The sequence below is a fragment of the Neoarius graeffei genome, chromosome 11 (genome assembly GCF_027579695.1).
Source record: "Neoarius graeffei isolate fNeoGra1 chromosome 11, fNeoGra1.pri, whole genome shotgun sequence".
Taxonomy (NCBI): Eukaryota; Metazoa; Chordata; class Actinopteri; order Siluriformes; family Ariidae; genus Neoarius; species Neoarius graeffei.
The window spans coordinates 55473662-55496970 of NC_083579.1; the positions used below are offsets into that span (position 1 = coordinate 55473662).

At 42.2% G+C, this 23309-nt stretch overlaps 2 protein-coding genes across 3 annotated transcripts in view; one reads left to right on the forward strand and one right to left on the reverse strand.

The window, feature by feature from the left end:
* The window catches only part of LOC132894436 (basal body-orientation factor 1-like), a 52604-nt gene extending 50990 nt beyond the window's left edge, over nucleotides 1–1614 (forward strand). For both annotated transcript variants that reach the window (XM_060934252.1, XM_060934253.1), the window contains exon 13: nucleotides 1–1614. In XM_060934252.1, the coding sequence (XP_060790235.1) occupies nucleotides 1–73 (73 nt within the window). In that variant the 3' untranslated portion in view covers nucleotides 74–1614.
* The window catches only part of aldh6a1 (aldehyde dehydrogenase 6 family, member A1), a 24519-nt gene continuing 2416 nt past the window's right edge, over nucleotides 1207–23309 (reverse strand). Inside the window, exons 3-12 of the mRNA XM_060934254.1 lie at nucleotides 17019–17093; nucleotides 14243–14404; nucleotides 12136–12214; nucleotides 11588–11890; nucleotides 11061–11182; nucleotides 8802–8991; nucleotides 3716–3897; nucleotides 3432–3611; nucleotides 1848–1946; nucleotides 1207–1549 (exon numbers count right to left, since the gene is read on the reverse strand). Coding sequence (XP_060790237.1) covers nucleotides 1445–1549; nucleotides 1848–1946; nucleotides 3432–3611; nucleotides 3716–3897; nucleotides 8802–8991; nucleotides 11061–11182; nucleotides 11588–11890; nucleotides 12136–12214; nucleotides 14243–14404; nucleotides 17019–17093 — 1497 coding nt within the window. The 3' untranslated portion in view covers nucleotides 1207–1444. The remainder of the gene's footprint in view (nucleotides 1550–1847; nucleotides 1947–3431; nucleotides 3612–3715; nucleotides 3898–8801; nucleotides 8992–11060; nucleotides 11183–11587; nucleotides 11891–12135; nucleotides 12215–14242; nucleotides 14405–17018; nucleotides 17094–23309) is intronic.

The window sequence follows — 23309 nt, forward strand, 5'->3', positions numbered from 1 at the left end:
AGCCAGAGAAGAAGCAGCTCCTATGACCTTTATAACCCAAGCATCCAACATCCGTATCCAACAGGACTTCTAACCCCAGCGGCTTGCCATAACTACCAAGCACCTGAACCTGGCTCACATTACCACGATATCTCATACTCATGTGACCAAATACAAATCAACCTTCCTAATGCATGCATTAGCTTGTCTTTTTTTTTTTCCTGAAAAGTAGAATAGAAGTGCATCTTTGCTATAGAAAGAGGCAGTATTTCTAAACCATGTGAAATGAAGTGTTATCTAAAAGGTTCTGTGTGTGAATGGTTAGAGAAGCACCTTTGGGACCAAAAGGTTGCCAGTTTGATTCCCTGGATCAGCAGGAATAGCTGAAGTGCCCTTGAGCAAGGCACCTAACCCCCAGCTGCTCTGGGTTTGTTGTACATCACTCTGGATAAGAGCATCTGCTAAATGCCTGTAACGTAATGAATTACATGAAAGTGACATTGCTTTCTTCCAAGCACAGTCTTTATGCTAAAATAATTTAAAAAAAAAACAAAACACGGGGCAGCACGGTGGTGTAGTGGTTAGCGCCGTCACCTCACAGCAAGAAGGTCCGGGTTCGAGCCCCGTGGCCGGCGAGGGCCTTTCTGTGCGGAGTTTGCATGTTCTCCTGGTGTCCGCGTGGGTTTCCTCCGGGTGCTCCGGTTTCCCCCACAGTCCAAAGACATGCAGGTTAGGTTAACTGGTGACTCTAAATTGACCGTAGGTGTGAATGTGAGTGTGAATGGTTGTCCGTGTCTATGTATCAGCCCTGTGATAACCTGGTGACTTGTCCAGGGTGTACCCCGCCTTTCACCCGTAGTCAGCTGGGATAGGCTCCAGTTTGCCTGCGACCCTGTAGAACAGGATAAAGCGGCTAGAGATAATGAGATGAGAAACACCCAAGCCACTCACCCTACCTTTCCACCCACCAAAATAAAGTACTCCACGATCTGGTATAGTATCTTTTAAAGCTTGCATTTGAAACAGACATTTTAAAAAACATAGAACAGAATCATTGCATGTTTATTGCAAGTAATAGATTAGTTGTGCTACACTGAGATAAGGTAATGTGGGAGGATTGAGATGATAAAACTGAAAAGGATTAATGCTTTGCCTAGCCACAGTTTGTTGCTTTAGTTTTTGAAAATCTCTGTAGGCTTCAGTGGGGAAAAAAAAATTAAAATTAAATTATAGTGGACAAATACCTTTAATAGCTGTTGGCATTAACATGTGGAAAACGTTGCAGTTTTAAGCATAGTGTAATAAGGTCAGAAAGTTACATAGTCTAGTGGAACATTCGTCACTGATTACTGTTTTATATTTCTATACTAGTAAAAAAACCATGTCACTTTCTACCCATCTGTACAGTATGTTCTATACTTCAGGGCTTTGGGGGGAGGTCAGTATTTGGGTGGTCTATTACAACTTAGCGTCCCATGGTTGGCATGGTAACTGCTGGAGATTTTACTGTAGCATCCTCTGCCTTCCACTGTGAAGTAATAGTTTTGATCTGTGTGTAGAACTGGATGCCCTGCAATGACAAACAAAATGCTCAGAATCACAGTTAAAATTGTGGGTCATATCTTGCATTTTTCTAAAGTCATTCTGCAAAGGGATAAAAGGTTAAAAGGAGTTTCCTACTGTTTGATTAAATTAGGTTGAAAAATTCGAGAGTCTTACTTTAAAATGATATGCTGCTGGAAGGGGTTTAAAATAAAATGCCTCAGTTTGTGTAGTCTTAAATGTACACTAGTTTCTACACTGTGAATTTTGCTGCTACTACCATCTGTTAAAGTATTACTAACTGGCATCATCACAGATGGACTTACTTGTTTGCCATAGAAGTTGGTATCACCCCTAAAAGAGGCCCTAGATCCAGTGAAGGAGAACATGGGTAGGGGAACAGGAATTGGTACATTCACGCCAATCTGGAAAAGGAAAAACACGCATGAAAAACAGCAGTGAAAGTCAGACATCATGTGTCCCCTCTAGATGCCCCGAGGCTGCCCCTGCTCCCTCACCATCTCCCTCGTCTCAGACACTCACACCCTAATGCCAGTTAAGGGAACAAGGCAAATGCAAACATGTCTCCCTCTCCCACAGCTATATGTTACACAGAATTGTGCCAGCCCAGAGACGGGCTGTTAAAACCCAAAGTTTAGCACCAAAACAGCTGCACTATCAGCATGTTCACGCAACCAACCTACCCAAGATAAGAGAATCTGGTCAAAGCCAATAAAATAGCAACAGCACCTATATGTGCAACACCTTTTTCTGTTGCTTCTCCTTTTCCCACTTGTTTGCTAGAAAACCAGGGTAGTCAGTACTTAGAGTTAAACCTCAAATTTACTTAAAGTGGAAACTTTGTTTTAACATTCAGGACATAAAACTAAATATATTGCTGCTGAGCCTTGTCTGCTGTGTATGGAAAGTGCTGAACAACCAGTTCATTCAGTGACAGAACTACACAAAGCCGAAAGCTACAATCATTTTTTGTGTCCCCGCTGAGAAAAGCAACGTATGCAGAGGGTAACGAAACAAAACATTTTGTTGGGGGTGGGGGAATCCTGGAAATTGGCACAGTTTCTTGAAATGTCAAAGAAAGGCAGTGGAAGCAGTCAAGGTGGGGGACTGATTGAGACAGACTGAGGGAAGATGAAAAGAAAGGAGAGTATAGCAGGGATGTCTTGTGCATCAAGGTTTTGGAGGCCAACTCATCTCATGGCTGCGTTTGCCATGTGAATCGCAAACATGACACACCTGTGAACCACAAACAAACAGGGAAAAGGTGTGCCATTTTAACATAACCACCAGATGAACAGGTTGTATGGAATCCCTTTTGGATGCAGTTTCAGAAAATCACCACCTGCATAATATTTCTGAGTCGCACGGTGTTTTGATTAAACAGCACATATTTGCTGTGAGCTATTTGGAGGCTGCATGTTGTGAGGTGGCAGTAAGGGTTTTTAGTCAAGGCAAACAAGGTAATCCCTGCTTTGGAAAAATGTGGTGCTTTTTTTGTTTGTTTTTTGTTAAGAACGTTTGTGTGTCAGATATGGCAGCTGAGGACAGAACGTGGACAGCTTGACACTGGCTGGCTTTCTATGGGTTAGAGGATAGGCGCCAAACGGCTTTTACAAATTACATTTACATCATGTTCTAATATTGACTCTTGGAGAGTGCCTGAAACGCTTCACTCAGAATGTTCGTCTTTCTCAGGCATGCTACGAGTCCATGTACTGTACTGCACATAACTAATCTAAAATACTAAAATCATGACAATTTCACAAACCTTTCCTTACTCTATGCACATACACTGTGATTGAGCATGTATCCTACAAGATGCAAAAAAAAAAAAGAAAAAAGATATGACTTCCAGTTAATTCTCAGCTGCAAGGTTAAAAATTCCTCACCTGGCCAACGTCCACCTCATGGGTGTATTTGCGAGCTACAGCACCACTGGAGGTAAAAATGGCAGTTCCATTTCCATACGGATTCTTATTGATGATGTTGATGGCTTCATCCAAGGTGTCAACTTCTAAGACCACCAAGACAGGGCCAAATATCTCTTCCTTATAGCACTGCATAATAGGCTGGAGGTAAAAAAGGGGAAAATAAAAAGTGATTGGAAATCAATGCCAGTTTACCAGCTAGCTCCGTAGCTAGTGATTTTCATAGCCATCCATAAACGACTCACCGTGACATTACTGATGATGGTGGGTCCCACAAAGTTGCCATTCTCGAAGCCCTTAACTTGCACATTCCTGCCATCAAGCAACAGTGACGCACCCTCATCCACTCCAGTCTGGATTAGCCTGTTCACACGGTCCCTGGCCTGAGGGGTGATCAGGGGCCCAAGATCAGCACCTGGCTGGTCACCTAGCACCAGAATACAGTATGAATGAATTTTAAAAAAGTCAAAGTCTTCAAATGACCTTAAGAGATGAATAGGCCGAGTGATGCACACTGATCTTGGACAATCTCTGATGTAGGCATTTCACGCTGGTTATTTTCTTTTGCAATGTTAAAGCTATACGGCCTTCTGATTCAGTGGCGGCTGGTAGTCTTTCAAACAGGGGAGGCTGGTCGGTTACGATATTTCCAGATTTTAAAAGAAAAAACATCAATTTTGCCCATACTCTTGCCTCTGATCTGGCTGATTGTTCGCAGGGTCACAAACTGTGAAATAACAGGTTCTTTTGGCCCATTAGCCTACTGTCCAATATGGACCCTTTTCACATGACGTCACGACAAACGCGACCACCATTTTGGACGTGTACTACCAGTAGTTTACCACAGCCAGCATTGAGGAACGGCAACAAAGAAAGTGTTTATTTTCAGCAAGACTTCCATCATGCCACTATATTGTTGTGCACCTGGATGTAGTAACCATCAACAAACAAGGCAAGGGTTATCATTTTATCGGATCCCGGTAGATGCTGACCGACGGAGAAGACGGATAGCGGCATACCAACGCTTGTGTAGTGACCACTTTGTTGGAGGTAAGACGAATAAAATTAGCCAGAAAAGGCATTACATTGCTGTTAACATTCCATTCTAGTTTACTGTAATTATGATCTGGCAGCTATTTACACCGGATCCAGTGTAAATAGCCGCCGGAGCCAACGTCCGAGGTTCCGGAGCGCGCTCGCTCACGGCCCGGCCGGAGCCGGCGGCCGCGGAGCCGGCGCGCGCTCGCTCGCGGCCCGGCCGGACCTTGGCTCCGGCAGCTATTTACACTGGATCCGGTGTAAATAGCTGCCAGATCATAATTACAGTAAACTAGTAAATACAGTTTTCTGCATCTCGCTCCTTTTTCTTTTATGTTTGTCGCCTTCCTCGCATTCAAACCAATTTGAGCCGAAGTCCACTACATGTCCAAAATGGCGGTCGCGTTTACGAAGGTCACGTGACTGAAAAGGGTCCATACATGATGGTGGTGTTGGGGGGGGTATATTTTAACATTTTATATTTTAAAATTGTGGCATGTTGTTTAAAAATTGATCATTATTGAAAGCAGCTCTTTGTCAGGAACCTCAGCAGTAGAGCTGGGTGCACACATTTCATTCAATGACACTTTCCCTATATTTTACTTATTTTGACTGAGAAATGTTTTATTGACAATTTTGATAACCCTTCACTTTTAATCCAGGTCTGTAGTGTGAAATATTCTCGGCTGTGTTTTTGTTTAAAAATGTTTTCCAAATTGTAGCTATGTTTAATTCATATCCAGAAAAATATATATTCCAATATAATATACTCAGCATAAACATTTTTAATAGATTCTATATTTTTGGTCCATCCATGACATATTACTAAAGTAGCCTATTTACTGTTGTTGATGTGGGTCACTTGCTATTAGCCAATTCACTTTCTCGTACCAGGAGAGCTGAAAGGAACGAGTATTATTCCCGACCTTTTTCACCAAGTCAATTTGAGGCGTTGGTCTACCCTGCTCTTTAATTTTTTCCTCGAAAGGAAGACTGGCAAATGGCTTCGCCAAAATTAAATCAGCAATGCTTGGCATCCGTGCGCAGCTTTCTTGCTAGCTGACTAGCCCCCTCAAGTTCAAGTTCAGTCACTCAAATAAACGAAATTTCTGGAACTAAGATAGCAAACTTGACAACACTATATTTACACTTTATTTACAATGAAAATATATACAAACTAAAAAAGCTGGTAGAAACCGTATGTAATGAATGAAATCGAAATGTAAGCTGATCTCTTACAATACACCGCAGCACTCGTGAATCCGCATGGGACTGAACTGAAATTCACCGCTGCCTGTCTATAGTTGAAACGAGCTGTCAATCAAAGAAAATATCCGGCCGCTTTCACCAATCACCAGTCTCCTCGTGGAAACTGCCATGTCCCTCCCATGTGAGGCTCGGAGTCCGTAGGCGGGCATTTTCGCAGTATTTGTCCAATAACCGTCTTGCATTTTGAGATTGAAAAGCGCATAGCTCCCAAATGCCGTTGAAGCCCACTGAGGCTGGGAGTCCGTGGGACTCCGTGGGCGGGCGTTTTCGCAGTATTTGTCCAATAATCATCTTGCATTTTGAGATTGAAAAGCGCAGAGCTACCAAATGCCATTGAAGCCCACTGAGGCTGCGCTGCATCGCGCTGTTACGAGGGGGAAAAACTCACGCACACATTAAAGTTATAAGGGCATTTTTAGAGGAGGCTGAGCCTCCCTCGTTGTCTTAGAGCAATTGCCCGTGTTCTGATTTAATAAAATCGGTGAAATTTAGTTCCCTCTGAACTTTGGTCATTGTGATATATGTATGTTTGTGTAATCTCAAAAAACACCCCAGACCATTCTGTGGCTGGGAAGTTATTTAATTTGAGGGGATTCCCTAGCAAATAAAGTGCATGAAATTGCTTGCTTCGCACAGTCAGGCAGACAGAGGAAGTCCGTGTGCTCATGCACAGATTTACCACCTTCTTTTGGGCTTTACAGCAGCTGGCATCCACAGTGTTGCGCTACTGTCATCTACAGGTTTACCTTGACCGTGCACTGACAGTTACAACATTTTGTCGCTAAACGAACAGCTGATCACACCGAGGTGCTCACTGACCGCCGATATTTATTAGTTTGGTCCTGCATTTCCTTTCCTTTGCAACATAACGTCTTTTTTTTTCGCGGTCCGGTTTCCATCAAATCCTGCGCTCCGATTGGGTCCGTATCCTACGATACGGACCCCAGATACAGACCTCTGGCGACTTGCTCATTCACAGCAACAACAAACATAGTAGCAATTTTTGTCAACATTTATTTTCGCATTTCTCAGGAGAATAGCATTAATTTTACATCATGGATAGTGATAACGACAGTCTTCACAGCGAAAGTGAGTTTTACTACCCTGAGGAAGAAGAAATAAAAGAAAACATTTCAGGAGAAAGCTAAAAACCTGTAACTGTTGCTAACGCAGAGCAAAAACATGGCTGAATCCTGAATGACTCAATTTTGTATAAATAGGGGACTACGTAGGCGGCAAAATGTAGGTTTTTTTCCCTGCCATGGAAGTGCACTTGTATACCGAAGAGGAAGCAATTTGCATGACAGCCGTGAATGAGGATTCAAAATGGCGGCTCGGCTCGGTTTTCCCTTTCAGGCGCTCTCGTTTTCTGTTAGAATTTGGTAAAGAAAAAAATAAATATTATTTGCCAGCTTAAAGTCGGTCCATATGATGAAATACCGTGACCTCGGCCTTGAATACTGACCTCAGCCCAGAGGGCCTTAGTCAGTACTTTCAAGACCTCAGTCGCGGTATTTCATGATACGGACCTCCCAGCTGGTAAATAACATATTTCTTCTCGCTTTCCGTTACTGTAGTTGTTTTTTCACGTTTCATTCGCATCCTCCATTTTCCTCTCCTGTTTCAAATTTGTATCCCATAATGCCTTGTGCGAACAGGGAAAGCCCACCACGTGATGCATGACGTAGTGTCTTGAATTGGGTCATGATGAAGCAGGAAAAAAATAGCCAAGAATTTAGGGCCATGTGGCCTTAAATTCATTAATTGATCTATTAAAAAAAAAAAAAAACTAATAAAATTGGAAGTCTGTGATTCGAATTCAGTAGCTTTCGGCCCACTAAACAAAAATAATTGGGCAACAGGGAAAATTCTTTTTATGAACTAAACTTGAAAAATCTGAAAGGCAGTCTAGCTTTAACTATTTCATTCATCCATCCATCCATCCATCCATCACCACTTATCCTGTGCAGGGTTGTGGGCAAACTGGAGCCTATCCCAGCTGACTATGGGCGAGAGGTGGGGTACACCTTGGACAAGTCGCCAAATCAATCAATCAATCAATCAATCAATCATCGCAGGGCTACCTTTAACTCGTAAAATATTAAAATTTTATCTATTCCTGTCCCACACACATTGTTTAATGCACCAAGGCGCTCACTCCAAAAGCTGCTTCTGGATTTTAGTTGGGCTACCGCATTGCAGTACAATGTTTTTGGATAAACCATATTTCATTTTTTATATTTCATCTTTTAATTTGGACTGCTTGTGTTACTTTCATGTGTCCATACCACAAAGAGCGTTTCAAGTTTGCGGTGTGAGCAAGAAACATATGCTTCTCTGCTTTGGCTGTACTGAATGTGCAGCTGGGAGAGGTGCGGTCATGAAGGCTTGGGTGGTCTACTGGAATGCACTGAGAGGGATAAAACCCATACCATGAAGAGATGACATAGAGAAGAGGGCAACGAAGGACAGAGCAGCTAAACGAAATACGAGTTATAGAGAAGAGCGTAAAAAAACAACTAGACTGATTAAGATGGCAAACTGAGCATTTGGTGTTCAATAAAACCACAACCTGTATCTGTATTGTTCACCAAATATCCACACCTGTAACTGGATTTAAACCTGAAGTGGGTTCAAGTGAATAAATAAACAAATTACATGACATTAATGGCATTTAGCAGACGCTCTTATCCAGAACAACATGCAACATACCCAGAGCAACCTGGGGAGCAGTTGGGGGTTAGGTGCCTTACTCAAGGGCACTTTAGCCATTCCTGCTGGTCCAGGGAATCAAACCAGCGACTTTTTGGTCCCAAAGCTGCTTCTCTAACCATGAGGCCATGGCTTCCCCATACAATGTCTACTGTACCAACAGTGTACCAAATATACAATAACTAGTGTACCTCTTTCACATCTGTTTAGATCATATTATCTGTTCATTCAAAAAAAAAAAGTATTCGTATTCAGTTACTTCCCTACTGAGCATTATAGCTTTCTGTCTTATCAAATCTAACATTTGTGTACCTGCATTGACACGCAGGTTCTTGGCACGCTCTACCAGTTCAGGCAGCCAGTCGCGAGCTTCTCCCACCAGGATGGCAGTGGAAAGTGCCATGCATCTTTGGCCAGCTGCTCCAAATGCAGCACCCACCAACTGGTTCAGAGTGTTTTCTTTATTAGCATCTGGCATTACCACACCATGGTTCTTTGCCCCCTGGTCATAAGCACAGGACATAAAGGATATCAGTTCTGCAATTCCTCTCAAAGTAGAATCTCAGGAAACATAAATAGCATGCAGACGCATGAATAAATTCTTGTACTTTCAAGCCATATCCAGATGTGTTCATCTTTCATACTCCATGTACAATTATGGTTAAACAAACAACTTCTCTTTATTTACTGGAAGTTTAAACCAAAAAAAGCTTTATTGCAGCTATCCTGTGGATAACAAGCTGACTTGCTCCCCCTGTGTTCTGTAATGGAGATTTATTGATTTAAAGTTGTGCGAGATTCTTGCTGAGTAGTGCCTGAGTGTGTACAGTACACGTGTTCACAAAACCAATCGACAATGAAATTATGTATACAATGGGACATGGTATTTTCAGGTTCTGGATTAAAATCGCTTTTATGTCATTCAAACCATTTATTTCTACTCAATTCTTAAATGGCTGATTTAATTTATATCGTCTTTACATGGCAGTCCAACTAAGAAAGAGAAATTAAACTAAAACCCGAAAACATGATCAATGCATTGTTTTCCATAATTTTTGAGACTGTTGATTTCTGCAGTATTGAAATTAAAATTACTTGCATGAAACTTCACTCTATTCATTCCTAATCAACACTAACCGTTAAAGTTAAAACCAGGTCGAAATTATTGGATCAGGCTTGACTGAGGCATTCTTTGTCTGGGTACAAACTTGAAGATCCATTTCATATCTAATGCTGCCACCCACTGGCCAGAAACTGTAAGATGAACATGATGCATAGCGCTTGCTAGTATTGGGAATCCTATACGTTTCTATTTCTCAGTCCTTGAGCTCTACATTTTGGCGTTTTCCCTACTTCCAACTCACCTGATTCAAGTTATTAACCAACTGCAATTGTTTGCACTGAATGGTGTTGGGGGGAGGAGGGGGCATAAATAATTTGTGGAGGTACTCCATGACTAGAGTTGCTAAACACTTCTATAAATGACAGGAATTCAGTAGTCGGAGCTGTATGGACGCCTGTCTCATTCATGGACTGCATGCCAAGTTGTTGGGGATGTGTGCCAGTGCTCCACAAGAATGCAGGGGTGCTAACACTGCTAACAAGAAAATTCTAGCAGGCAGAGGAAAAAACAGAACGCTGTCATAAAAATCCTAGCATTCATCTGTTCTTTCCCTCCAGACGTGCACCAAGCAACAGAAAGAAAATTGAAGCGAAGGTGTAGTGTGAGTTACTTAATGAACAGCTCCTCCGTTTCATCCTGTCTACAGAGACTACAGTGCATTACAAAAAGCCTTTTGGTTTTTACTGGCTCAAAAGAGTGGGGCTTGTAAAGTCAGAGGTCAACGGTCATTCACCTCATGCCTCAAAAACTTGTCTTTTCTGCCAGGCCAGGTGAATCGTATTTAAATTTGGTCTGATCACTGAAAACGTATAAAAGTTTGGCTGGTGGCAGCACGGTGGTGTAGTGGTTAGCGCTGTCGCCTCACAGCAAGAAGGTCCTGGGTTCGAGCCCCGGGGCCGGCGAGGGCCTTTCTGTGTGGAGTTTGCATGTTCTCCCCGTGTCCGCGTGGGTTTCCTCCGGGTGCTCCGGTTTCCCCCACAGTCCAAAGACATGCAGGTTAGGTTAACTGGTGACTCTAAATTGACCGTAGGTGTGAATGTGAGTGTGAATGGTTGTCTGTGTCTATGTGTCAGCCCTGTGATGACCTGGCGACTTGTCCAGGGTGTACCCCACCTTTCGCCCGTAGTCAGCTGGGATAGGCTCCAGCTTGCCTGCGACCCTGTAGAAGGATAAAGCGGCTAGAGATAATGAGATGAGATGAGTTTGGCTGGGTTTTTTTTGCTCCCATAATCACTATAGCAAGGTATTGAAAATAACAAATGCTACAACAAAGCTACAGATGTTAAGGATGGATCCAAGACAAACAGGCTAAATTTTTTGATAATTATCAGTCAGAGTACACTTTAAGCTGGATAGGCAACTGTATTTCTGCTTCATTTCAGGACCTTCTTAAATGCTACATACTGTACATTCTCCTGTGGAACATTTGTAGGTTCTGTAGGACTAACCATGTTGGACTGCACTCTCTTGCCATTTTTAGAGCCTCTCTCATAGATGTACTCTCCTGCCTGGTTGGAGCCCACAAAGCTGATAGCTTTTATAGCAGGATTATCACAGATGAAGTTCACAGCTGCAAAAACAGACAAAAACAGACAGAAGGTAAAAAGGCTTCTTACATGGACTCCAATTATACAACACACAGTCTATCTGCACACAAACCTTTTGATTAGTGCATAAAGATTCATTACTAATATTACCCTCTGAAAGCATACTTCCATTACCATGCATACACAGATTTTCAGTAATTAGGTATTCGGCATTTTAAAAACATCTAGTATTAAGCAGAGTGGAATAAACATAACTTATAAGGGTTAACCAAACCCTAAATTGTAATTTATCATTTTTATGGCTTTTTAATCCAAACTGCTAAACCATTCTACCACCCCTGAAATCTATACAGTACATGTAATAGTGTAGTTTTCAGGTCAGAACCCTCACAAAAGAAACAATCCATTGCTCCAGCAAAATCTCATACCATCATGCTGGCCGTGGATGACATTGAGTACGCCATCTGGAGCGCCAGCATCCTGCAACAGCTTGGCCAGCATCATTGTACATCCGGGCACACGCTCTGAGGGCTTCATTAGGTACGTGTTCCCACATACCATGCCCATAGGGAACATCCAGAGTGGGATCATGGCAGGAAAGTTGAAGGGAGCAATGCCAGCACAGACACCAAGGGGCAGCCGGTATGTGTAGGTATCCATGTCTTTAGTAATGGAGGGCAGGGTCTCCCCTAGCATCAGGGAAGTGATGCTACATGTGTGTTCTACCACCTCTGGAAAATGAGATGTAGAGGAGAAATTACCAACCCAGACTCAGCATGTAGGTGCCTAAAAGCACAAATTTTCTTTAAAATATTGACACTTTCAGAAATATTCAAAGGCCATCATCAACACTATATCCTTTGAAACCCAGATTCATCAATCATACACAATGGCATGGATAAAAGTATCTCTTCTCAGTGAGTTTTCCTCCTGGTTTCAATGGCTGGTCTTTTGAAAGATGATCCATGAGACTTACGTAATCCTCTGAACACATCTCCCTCAGCATCCGCCAACGTTTTCCCCTGCTCCAGAGTGATCAGCTTAGCCAGCTCTTTCTGCAACAGTAGCACAAACATGTCATACACTACCGTTCAAAAGTTTGGGGTCACCCAGACAATTTTGTGTTTTCCATGAAAAGTCACACTTTTATTTACCACCATAAGTTGTAAAATGAATAGAAAATATAGTCAAGATATTTTTCTGGCCATTTTGAGCATTTAATCGACCCCACATACGTGATGCTCCAGAAACTCAATCTGCTCAAAGGAAGGTCAGTTTTATAGCTTCTCTAAAGAGCTCAACTGTTTTCAGCTGTGCTAACATGATTGTACAAGGGTTTTCTAATCATCCATTAGCCTTCTGAGGCAATGAGCAAACACATTGTACCATTAGAACCAGGGCTTTGAACCAGAATTTTTTTCCTATTGGTTCGTTCCGAACAGAAACGGAATTTTAACGTTTCCGGTTTTGGGTTCCACCATTAAATAGACGTTCCCAAACCGGTTAGAACAAAAAAATTTCGTTCCCGGAACGGTTAATTACGTTCCCTGTCAGCTGTTTAACAAATGGCTATAAAATTACGTCTCTGTCTCATCCAGCTTAAGCCAAATGTAGGCTAATTCTATTACAACCTTCATTAAATAAGACAAGAAATAATTCAAAACAATTATTATTTCAAATGTTGGCGATTTGGATTCTCAGTATGTCTTCCCATCTACACAAACAGAAAAAGTGCCAAAAATGAAAGATAATTCATTTAGTGTGTTACCAAAGGCTAGTCAGGCCCTATAGAGGGCTACTGCATGACGTCACCGCGCCACGAGATTTTGTTAGGCGCCATATTGGAAGACCAAGTACACATCTATGCAAGTACATACATACATAAAACAAACTACACCTGAAATGTAGCCAGGGCCGGTTCTGCCCTAATCTGGACCCGGGTGCAACATCACGCAACCCCCCCCCCAAAAAAAAAACCAGTCTAAATCAGGACAACCATCACATAACTATAAACATTTTATATCAACTATTTTAACTAAATGGGCTATAATAAATAAGCCTGCAGGCAGCCACGGCGGGCTGCCTCAGAAAAGTAACCATTCAATGACACAACTGAAGGCCTGCAGCCACAGCGGGCTGCCTTAAAAAGTAACCATTTGTCCTACCTTAAAACTCGTTTTGCATTTTCTGCCTCCTTTTTTGTATTTTTGACCCTCCGTTTATTTTCTTTCCTTTTCTGAAAACCCGATTTGTGTCCAGACATTTTGTTCTGCTACCAATGAACTAACTCGTCAGGTCTCGTCTCTCGAGCCCGCGATGATTCCCGTGGGAAGGGCAACAATTGATACATTTTTACAAACAGCCAATAGGGAGGTTGCAACATTCAGGCTCTTCTTTGCTCAGACACTCAGTAATGCACTTATTCACTTATCACGTGGAGACGTGATAGTAGTCCACCTTCCCGCTCTCTCCATTCAGTCAGCGAACGTCACACAGGAAGTGAACCCCAGCGGGTCATAGAAACTTGCGCAGGAGAAGAATGACTTTTTTATTTGTAGGCTACGGAAACTTTGAGGAACGAAATAAAAACCGGTATTAACCGGTTACCATTATTTTTAATAAGCATTTCTGTTCCGGAACATAAAAAATAATAAAGTTTCTGGTTTCGTTTCTGTTCCATGTGAAATAGAAAAAGTTCCCGGTTTTCGTTTTCGTTCCTTGAACCGGTTCAAAGCCCTGATTAGAACACTGGAGTGATAGTTGCTGGAAATGGGCCTCTATACACCTATGGAGATATTGCACCAAAAACCAGACATTTGCAACTAGAATAGTCATTTACCACAATAGCAATGTATAGAGTGGATTTCTGATTAGTTTAAAGTGATCGTCATTGAAAAGAACAGTGCTTTTCTTTCAAAAATAAAGAAATTGCAAAGTGACCCCAAACTTTTGAACGGTAGTGTACATTCCTGTTTAAGCGAGAATTCAACTGCCCAAGATCAGAAACTCTCAAGCAGGTCTGCAATAAATACTAATCAGATGTATTGTTGAGGTCTGCAGCACCACACGTCAAGACAACTTACAATGTTGTCTTTAATGAGTTGCTGGTATCGGAGGAAAACCTGCTGACGAGTCAAAATGGAAGTTTCAGACCAAGAGTGATAGGCCCGCGAGCACGAGTCCACAGCAGCCAACATCTCCTCCTGCGTGGCTTTCGGGACCCGGCCGATCACCTCATTGGTAGCCTGAGCAGAGGTGAGAAATATAACTTGCAACTACAGTAGTGAGGTGCAAAATCATTCATGATCTACACTTCCAGGGTGGGTCCTGGAAGATCGAGCCACCAAAACTTCAAGAATTTGTCACACAATGCAAACAAAATTCTACATAGCATATATATGTAAACAACTGAGGAAGTTAAAATATACTTTGCTCGCATAGAGAAATCTGTCTATGAATGATCACTGAACTTAAGTACACAGACACAAAGAGCCACTACATATAAAACCTAAAATATAAAGCATCACTCAAACAGTCTCTCTGTGTCCGAAATCACTCACTCGTTCACTACTCCCTACTCACTATATAGGGAATTACTATATAGTGAGCTCATTGGTAAAATGAAAAAACGCTTTCGGACACTACTCCGTTGCGCTGTTATTTACGTCATTACTGTCGCACAATTAAAACATGCCAGATCAGTCGGCTGGTGGGTTTCCAAAATAATAAATACATGCATGTATTTTTGTGATAAATGCATTTTATACTGAGCGTATTTCTCACATTAATCAATACAAAGTACCTGCATCTTTCCGTTCTTTTAAATCAAGGCTGAATACTTTCGTCTTTGCTGCTGCCTTTTATTAAATCAAATTTGAGGCTTTTGATTAATTCCTTGCTCTGTATTTTACTTTTATTCTTGTATCTTATCTGTCTTATTCCATTTTAGCTTATTTTTTATTATCTTACCATTTTTAATTGTACTTGAATGTCCGTTTATAATGTGCTTCTTCCTCCGTCCATTCACCCAACACACTTTTTTTCATTCAGCATGGCTGCAATGCATGATGGTATATACTGCTTGGTTAGTGACCATCAGTTGTACACTACTTTGCATGATGCATTGTGAGATACTTTGAGTACATTATATAGGGTGTAATAATTCTTACTATACATTAAGGGCGCTTTCACACCGCTAGTTCGATTATTTGGTCCGCACCAGGCAGTAAAATTGTTACATTGTAGCATACAGACTGCGTGTGGTCCGCGTTCACACATGCAAACGAACCAAATTGGTCTGAATGACGTTTCGTCATCTTCCGGTGGAAATAAGCGCCAATTTGGACTTTCACAATGGAGCGACACGTTCGCACACTGTTTCTTGCGCTGGTCCTTGCTTTTTATATCGTCAACATTACCCATTTCTGGCAAAATATCCAGTTCCGGAATGAGTCGCGGCTGCAGTTGGAGAACAATCTTCGGATATACTGGATTCGCCGAAGGCGTATAGCACGTCGTTTCAGGCAGAGGAGACGCGCTATTTTCACCAATGCTGTCCTGCTGATGATGAGACAAGCACCTTTCCAGAGACCCACAAGGTAGGCTATAGTCTGTTAGCCTGCTCTCCCCTGTGTTTGCATTTGTAAGTGCCTGCACCCTGACACAGCTGAAACATCTGCACTGTTGTAATGTCAATTTAATTGAAACTCCTGAGTTGGTCCAGGTTCGCGTTCTCACCAGAGGGACCGCACCAGAGGTCGACATTTGGTGCGGAATCAAGCGGACCGAGACCACCCCTTTTTGGAGGTCTCGGGCCGCTTGATTTAGTGCGCACCCGAGTACGATTGATGCTTTCACACCAACGAAAACGAACCGAACTAAGAGCTTTTGGTTCGAATGGACTGTTTAGTGTGCACCAACTGCTGTTGGTGTGAAAGCACCCTAAGACAGCACTACAAAATGGCAAACTCACTATATAGTCCACTATAGGAGTGAGTAGTGAGTGATTTCAGATACAGGGCCTGTCAATCATACATAGAACCCCCCACCCCACCCCCAAAAGTCTACTAACCTGGGTATATAAATCTCAGAACAAGCATTTCTCAGTTCTATCGGCCCACAAAACTATCACACAGCGACTACATGGCCAAAGGTTTGTGGACACCTGACCATCACACCCATAAGTGCCTTCTGAACATCGCATTCCAGACAGTCCACTCTGCTGTTATAACAACCTCCAGTCTTCTGAGAAGGTTTTCCACTAGATTCTTGAACATGGCTCTGGGAATTTGCCCATTCAAGCACAAGGGCATTAGTGAGGTCAGGCACTGATGTCGCACGATAAGGCCTGGTGTGTAATCCACAAATTTTTGGCCATACAGTGCATCTTAATCTTAGCTGTGATTTATTTTGCACCAAAGAGACCAGAAATGGCAAATGTAAATTTGGATTCTGGACATACTGTATCATGACCCTAAAATATGATGAGAGCTGAACATGACCATGAACAAGGTTACAGTCAGAAAAACTTGAGTAACACTAGACCAAGCAAATTACATAAAGTTAATGCCTGTTAAACATATCAAACCTTATCTAGAAAGTGGGAAGTATGTGCTCTTGCTTACATGGAGCAAAGACCTTGTAACCTTGTAAAGTAGACTTAAGGTAAAAATTTCTCTCCGATTTATACCAATCTCCACTTTGAGCAATGACATTTTGTGTATTACCATTTTAACAATTATTCTTACAGTTGTATACCAGGAGAGAGGAGTAGCTTATTGTATAATTATTGTGCAGCCTCATCTGTATCTGGAAAAATTTAACTGGAATATAGAGAGACGTTTTACTGTGTGTACTCACAGGATTGTGAATGTCTAACCATTCTGAACTCTTAGATTCAACAAACTTCCCATCAATGAACAACTTTGTGGTGGGCTGTAGGGACAAAAAAAAAAAAAAGAAACAAAACAAATGACCATTATGTCACATACCAAACCAGATTTCAACAACAAATTAGTTTAGACCTGCTTACTTCAATGGATAATCATAACTAGATACTGTGGATTTGTACCCAAGAACTGCTCCTACAATTAAGAAGACTTTCCTGTATTCATCCCAGGACTCCTTCATAATATACTCATACTGAACATCCTTTCAACACATTGTTCTTTTTTTACTTTACAGTACACAGTTGTAGAGAAACGATTTATAATCTCACTATCTGGTGTCACCCAGAAGCGGATGGGTTTCCTTTTGTATCCAGACCATTTTAAAGTGCATATCACGGGTAAATTCAGGAGCAAGATCAATGTAATTCTCCTATTTTATATTAAACTTTGGTCAAATATCGGTCACATTTTGCACAATTTTTTTTACCTTGCACAATACCAGAAAAATTCAGTTGAAATCAAGCCATTTGAGGCGAATTGGTCCGCCTCTGAAAAAACTTGGCATTTGGATTTCCCGGGAAACATTGATTTTCGTGACGTCGCGTGCGGGACGCCTCCTTCTGAATCCTACGTCAGTGCTGGTTTGTTTATGAGAAAACGACCTGGTGGTTTTCTGCAAATTTCTTCAACGTTATTGCGTAATTATTAAAATGTTAACAGATGTATCGTAGGAGGGTGTAGCAACACCAATCTTGATGGGATTAGTACTCATCGTTTTCCAAAAGACCGGACAATGAGTGAGAAATGGGAGCGCTTGGTCTACACAGGCTGTGCACTGAAACCATGCAAGCTCTCGCAGCCTGCTGGGGCTTCCGCAGGTAACGTCACGAATCTGGCTCCAGACTCCCTTGGGATTTTTCCAGATGTGTTTTGTTATTTTATTTTTTTCTGCTGTAGACAGATGGCCTTGTGCAAAATTACCCTTCTGGAAGAGTGTATAAAGGGACATACTTTCATATAAAACAAACAAAATTGGTCCAGGATATGCACTTTAAGGTTTCTTCTGCATCGTGTCTCAGTATATTTGTCCCCTGGTTCATTATGGATCTAAATCTATATCCATATTTCTGTAAGTCTGCTTACAATGTCTACTGTTAAAAGTGCTATACAAATCAAATTGAATTAAATACACAGGACATATGTCTAGCACCATGTTGATTTGTAAATTTTTCACCTAATAAAATTATATTTTGCCCATTTTATTCTCCATTTCACTCAATTCTGGGTTAAAAAAAAAAAAAACACACTTGACTAACAAGTGCCTAAAGGTAGTTAGATGACAGGCCAGCACGGACAGGTTGGGATACTGTAATACATTTACACATGCAAAAGTCAGCAGGTGTATGAGACAAACTGGCTTCTGTGAACAAACTGGAAAAGCTACAGTTTCAGATCAAGTCAAGACATTAGGTGTTTAGCCATACAGTTATTAGTGAGAATTTGAATCATGGCTTACACGGTACAGCTTTTTAGTTTGTGTTGTACTGCATATTCATCTGGCCTAACCAGTCAACCTGAGAAAACTTCAGGAGCAATAATATTACTTTATTTATTGTTATTAATAATAACATTCATGTAAAAAGGGGGACTATATGGTTAAGAGGGATAGGAGAAAGCGTGAAGAGGAGAGCAAGCATGAGAATAAATGAAAAATCTTAAAGGAACAGTCCACCGTATTTCCATAATGAAATATGCTCTTATCTGAATTGAGACGAGCTGCTCCGTACCGCTCCGAGCTTTGCGCGACCTCCCAGTCAGTCAGACGCAGTCAGACGCGCTGTCACTCCTGTTAGCAATGTAGCTAGGCTCAGCATGGCCAACGGTATTTTTTGGGGCTGTAGTTAGATGCGACCAAACTCTTCCGCGTTTTTCCTGTTTACATAGGTTTATATGACCAGTGATATGAAACAAGTTCAGTTACACAAATTGAAACGTAGCGATTTTCTATGCTATGGAAAGTCCGTACTATAATGACAGGCGTACTAACACCTTCTGCGCGCTTCGACAGCGCATTGATATCTGAGCTCCGTATCAATGCGCTGCCGAAGTGCGCAGAAGGTGTTAGTACGCCTGTCATTATAGTGCGGACTTTCCATAGCATAGAAAATCGCCACGTTTTAATTTGTGTAACTGAACTTGTTTCATATCACTGGTCATATAAACCTATGTAAACAGGAAAAACGCGGAAGAGTTTGGTCGCATCTAACTACAGCCCCAAAAAATACCGTTGGCCATACTGAGCCTAGCTACATTGCTAACAGGAGTGACAGCGCGTCTGACTGCGTCTGACTGACTGGGAGGTTGCGCAAAGCTCGGAGAGGTACGGAGCAGCTCGTCTCAATTCAGATAAGAGCATATTTCATTATGGAAATACGGTGGACTGTTCCTTTAAGCACAGACACTACAGGCACAATAACATTAAAAGCAGGAATGCATTCTGTAATTGTCAAAGCAAATTGAGAGCCTTGCTTATTTTATATATTTTTTTAAATAATGCAAATTAATGTTGGTTTGTTAATTAGATGGATCTATCTCAGCCACAGCTAGGCAAAGAAAAAAAAAATCACTGGTTAATATTATGGAATCCAGTTTCCACCACCTCCAAAAAATCACATAGTGCGTCGATAATGAGAAATGCAACACAGTTATGAGATACCATGCCATAATAATGACTTAGTATTTCATAATAATGAGAGCCATCCATCCATTATCCATAACCGCTTATCCTATGCAGGGTCGCAGGCAAGCTGGAGCCTATCCCAGCTGACTACGGGCGAGAGGCGGGGTACACCCTGGACAAGCTGCCAGATCATCACAGGGCTGACACAGAGAGACAAACAACCATTCACACTCACATTCACACCTACGGTCAATTTAGAGCCACCAATTAGCCTAACCTGCATGTCTTTGGACTGTAGGGGAAACCGGAGCTCCCGGAGGAAACCCACACAGACACTTGAAGAACATGCAAACTCCACACAAAAAGGCCCCCGTCAGCCACTGGGCTTGAACCCAGAACCTTCTTGCTGTAAGGCGACAGTGCTAACCACTACACCACCGTGCCGCCCTAATAATGAGAACATTTTCTCAAAATTATAACCTCTTCTCATTATGAGATACCAAGTCAGATTTATGAGAAACTTTCATACTTCAGCAAGTTCTAATAATGAGATGAGATATTACATCATAAATGATCAGATAGAACATCATAAATCATAAGAAAATTCTCTTATTATTATGAAAAATGCGGCACGGTGGTGTAGTGGTTAGCGCTGTCGCCTCACAGCAAGAAGGTCCGGGTTCGAGCCCCGTGGCCGACGAGGGCCTTTCTGTGTGGAGTTTGCATGTTCTCCCTGTGTCCGCGTGGGTTTCCTCCGGGTGCTCCGGTTTCCCCCAGAGTCCAAAGACATGCAGGTTAGGTTAACTGGTGACTCTAAATTGACCGTAGGTGTGAATGTGAGTGTGAATGGTTGTCTGTGTCTATGTGTCAGCCCTGTGATGACTTGGCGACTTGTCCAGGGTGTACCCCGCCTTTCGCCTGTAGTCAGCTGGGATAGGCTCCAGCTTGCCTGCGACCATGAAGAACAGGATAAAGCGGCTAGAGATAATGAGATGAGATGAGATGAGATTAATGGATTGAATTGTGCATCCTAGCCTACATATAGTGTCTGGGGACAGCGCCCCTGAACGAAATGGTTTAGTCCGCTTTCACCGGGCTTTTTTAACTCGGCGCATTTAACGTAGCGTTCATTCTGCTGAAGCAGCGCATGCGTGTTGTAGGCTATCTGTGCGATGGAAGATGATGCACAAGAAAACAAAATCCGGTTTTCAGAAACGAAAAGGCAGGAAAGAGACAAGAAAAGAAATGAGGGAGAGCAACTGCTCACAAACTTCTTTCCCAAGAAAGGCGAGCCCAAATGTCAAAGCAAATAGCCTACATTAAATGAACACCCGCGGTTATAAATGCTTCAATACCACCGCGATTGTCAGTGCTAAAAACTGCACAACACAAAATTAGAAATAACATGATGCCTTTTTTGTTTGCATTGCAATAGTATACTAATCTCATCTCATTATCTCTAGCCGCTTTATCCTGTTCTACAGGGTCACAGGCAAGCTGGAGCCTATCCCAGCTGACTACGGGCGAAAGGCGGGGTACACCCTGGACAAGTCGCCAGGGTAGGCTGTCAAATTAGTAGCAAAGCTAACTTGTGAAACGCATGGCAGTCAGTTTCAGAGACTGTCACAGAGGGGGATGCAGCAACAGACCCCTCATCCTCTCATCCCTGGTGCAAATCCTGGCCAGGATCCTACCAGGATCTTACCAGGATCCTAACCAGGATCTTGTACAGGATCTGAAATATAATCCTAAAGGATCTTGTCCAAGATCCTACAGGATCTTACAAGATCCTACAGGATCCTGTGTAGGATTTGCACCAGGGATACGGGGGAATTTGAGACAAGGTGAGCCTTTAGTTTAAAATGAAAGCGCATAACTTTAGCTATTTTTACTGTAATGTGTTAAGCAACACTAAAGTCATGCTCTGTGTTTTACTGAAGCCTATGTTTGGCTATAGCCTAATTAGAATAAGAGACTAAAAGTTTACATTTTTGTCACATCCATAAGAAAAATAAAATGCCACATAGTTTTCTATGTGTTCTGAGGAAGTTTTACACAAAATATTAAGCATGTTCAATCACATCAGTTAGGCTACATTGCCTGCTAATATCATATGCTTCATGCTTGTAGAGGGATCTGTCCAGGTGGATAGAGAAGATGTGATAGAGGATGATGCAAGTGAAGGAAGTGAAAGCAGAGAAGCTTCTGAGAAAAGTGAAAGGGATGAAGAGAGTAGTAGTAGTAGTAGTAGACCTTTTGTGGCATTTACTGTTACAACTTTTAATCAGGCGGCACGGTGGTGTAGTGGTTAGCGCTGTCGCCTCACAGAAAGAAGGTCCGGGTTCGAGCCCCGTGGCCGGCGAGGGCCTTTCTGTGCGGAGTTTGCATGTTCTCCCCGTGTCCGTGTGGGTTTCCTCCGGGTGCTCCAGTTTCCCCCACAGTCCAAAAACATGCAGGTTAGGTTAACTGGTGACTCTAAATTGACCGTAGGTGTGAATGTGAGTGTGAATGGTTGTCTGTGTCTATGTGTCAGCCCTGTGATGACTTGGCGACTTGTCCAGGGTGTACCCCGCCTTTCGCCCGTAGTCAGCTGGGATAGGCTCCAGCTTGCCTGCGACCATGAAGAACAGGATAAAGCGGCTAGAGATAATGAGATGAGATGAGAACTTTTAATCATTCTGCAAATAAAACAAAGATTCAGTGAAGTATTGTGTGATTATTATTATTTTTTTATTCATTTAAGAGTTGTTAGATTAATGTGTTGCTACATAACTGACTGGACTGGTAGTATGCCCTTGTTAGATACTTTCAGCATTGTTAACTGCTGAGTTGTGTTGTTTTTTTTTTTGGGGGGGGGGCATGGCGACTGCTTGTGCATAGGGCCCAGAATTTGGTGCTGCGCCCCTGGATGAGATTATGAAAAATGTATTCAAATTGAGGGGAAAAAAGGAGAGAGAGCCAGTTGGCAGTTAAAGGGATAGTTCGGGATTTTTGACATGAATCTGTATGGCATCCCCATCGATAGTGTCGTGCAAACACACTGACCTTACCCCTGACAGCATGACACGGAGCAAAAACATGGCTGAATCCTGAATGACTCCTATTTGTATAAATAGGGCACTACATAGGCAGCAGTGGTAGTTTCTTTTTCCCTGCCATGGAAGCGCACTTGTATACTGAGGAGGAAAGCAATTTGCATTACAGCCGTGAGGCAGCTCGGCTCAGTTTTCCCTTTCGGGCGCTCTCGTTTTCTGTTAGAATTTGGTAAAGAAAAAATAAATAAATATTATTTACCAGCTTACCGGGTCCATGAACATAAATCTGACAGCTGACAAGGTCGGGATATAAACAAATCGAATACAAACCACCCGCCGGGACTCCTACTTATGCGGCTCCAGCTTATCCTTGAAGCTGGAGCCGCAGCTGGATGAAGCCGGCAGCGCGCAGTGATAAGAAGGGAGAGAAAATAGCACCAAGCGATTTCGAGGTCTGACTTTTTATTTGACAACGGTTTTGTGATGCAAATATATCACTCTTTTGAACACGTACTGTTTTGAGACGAAAAACGTTTTACTTTCGTGA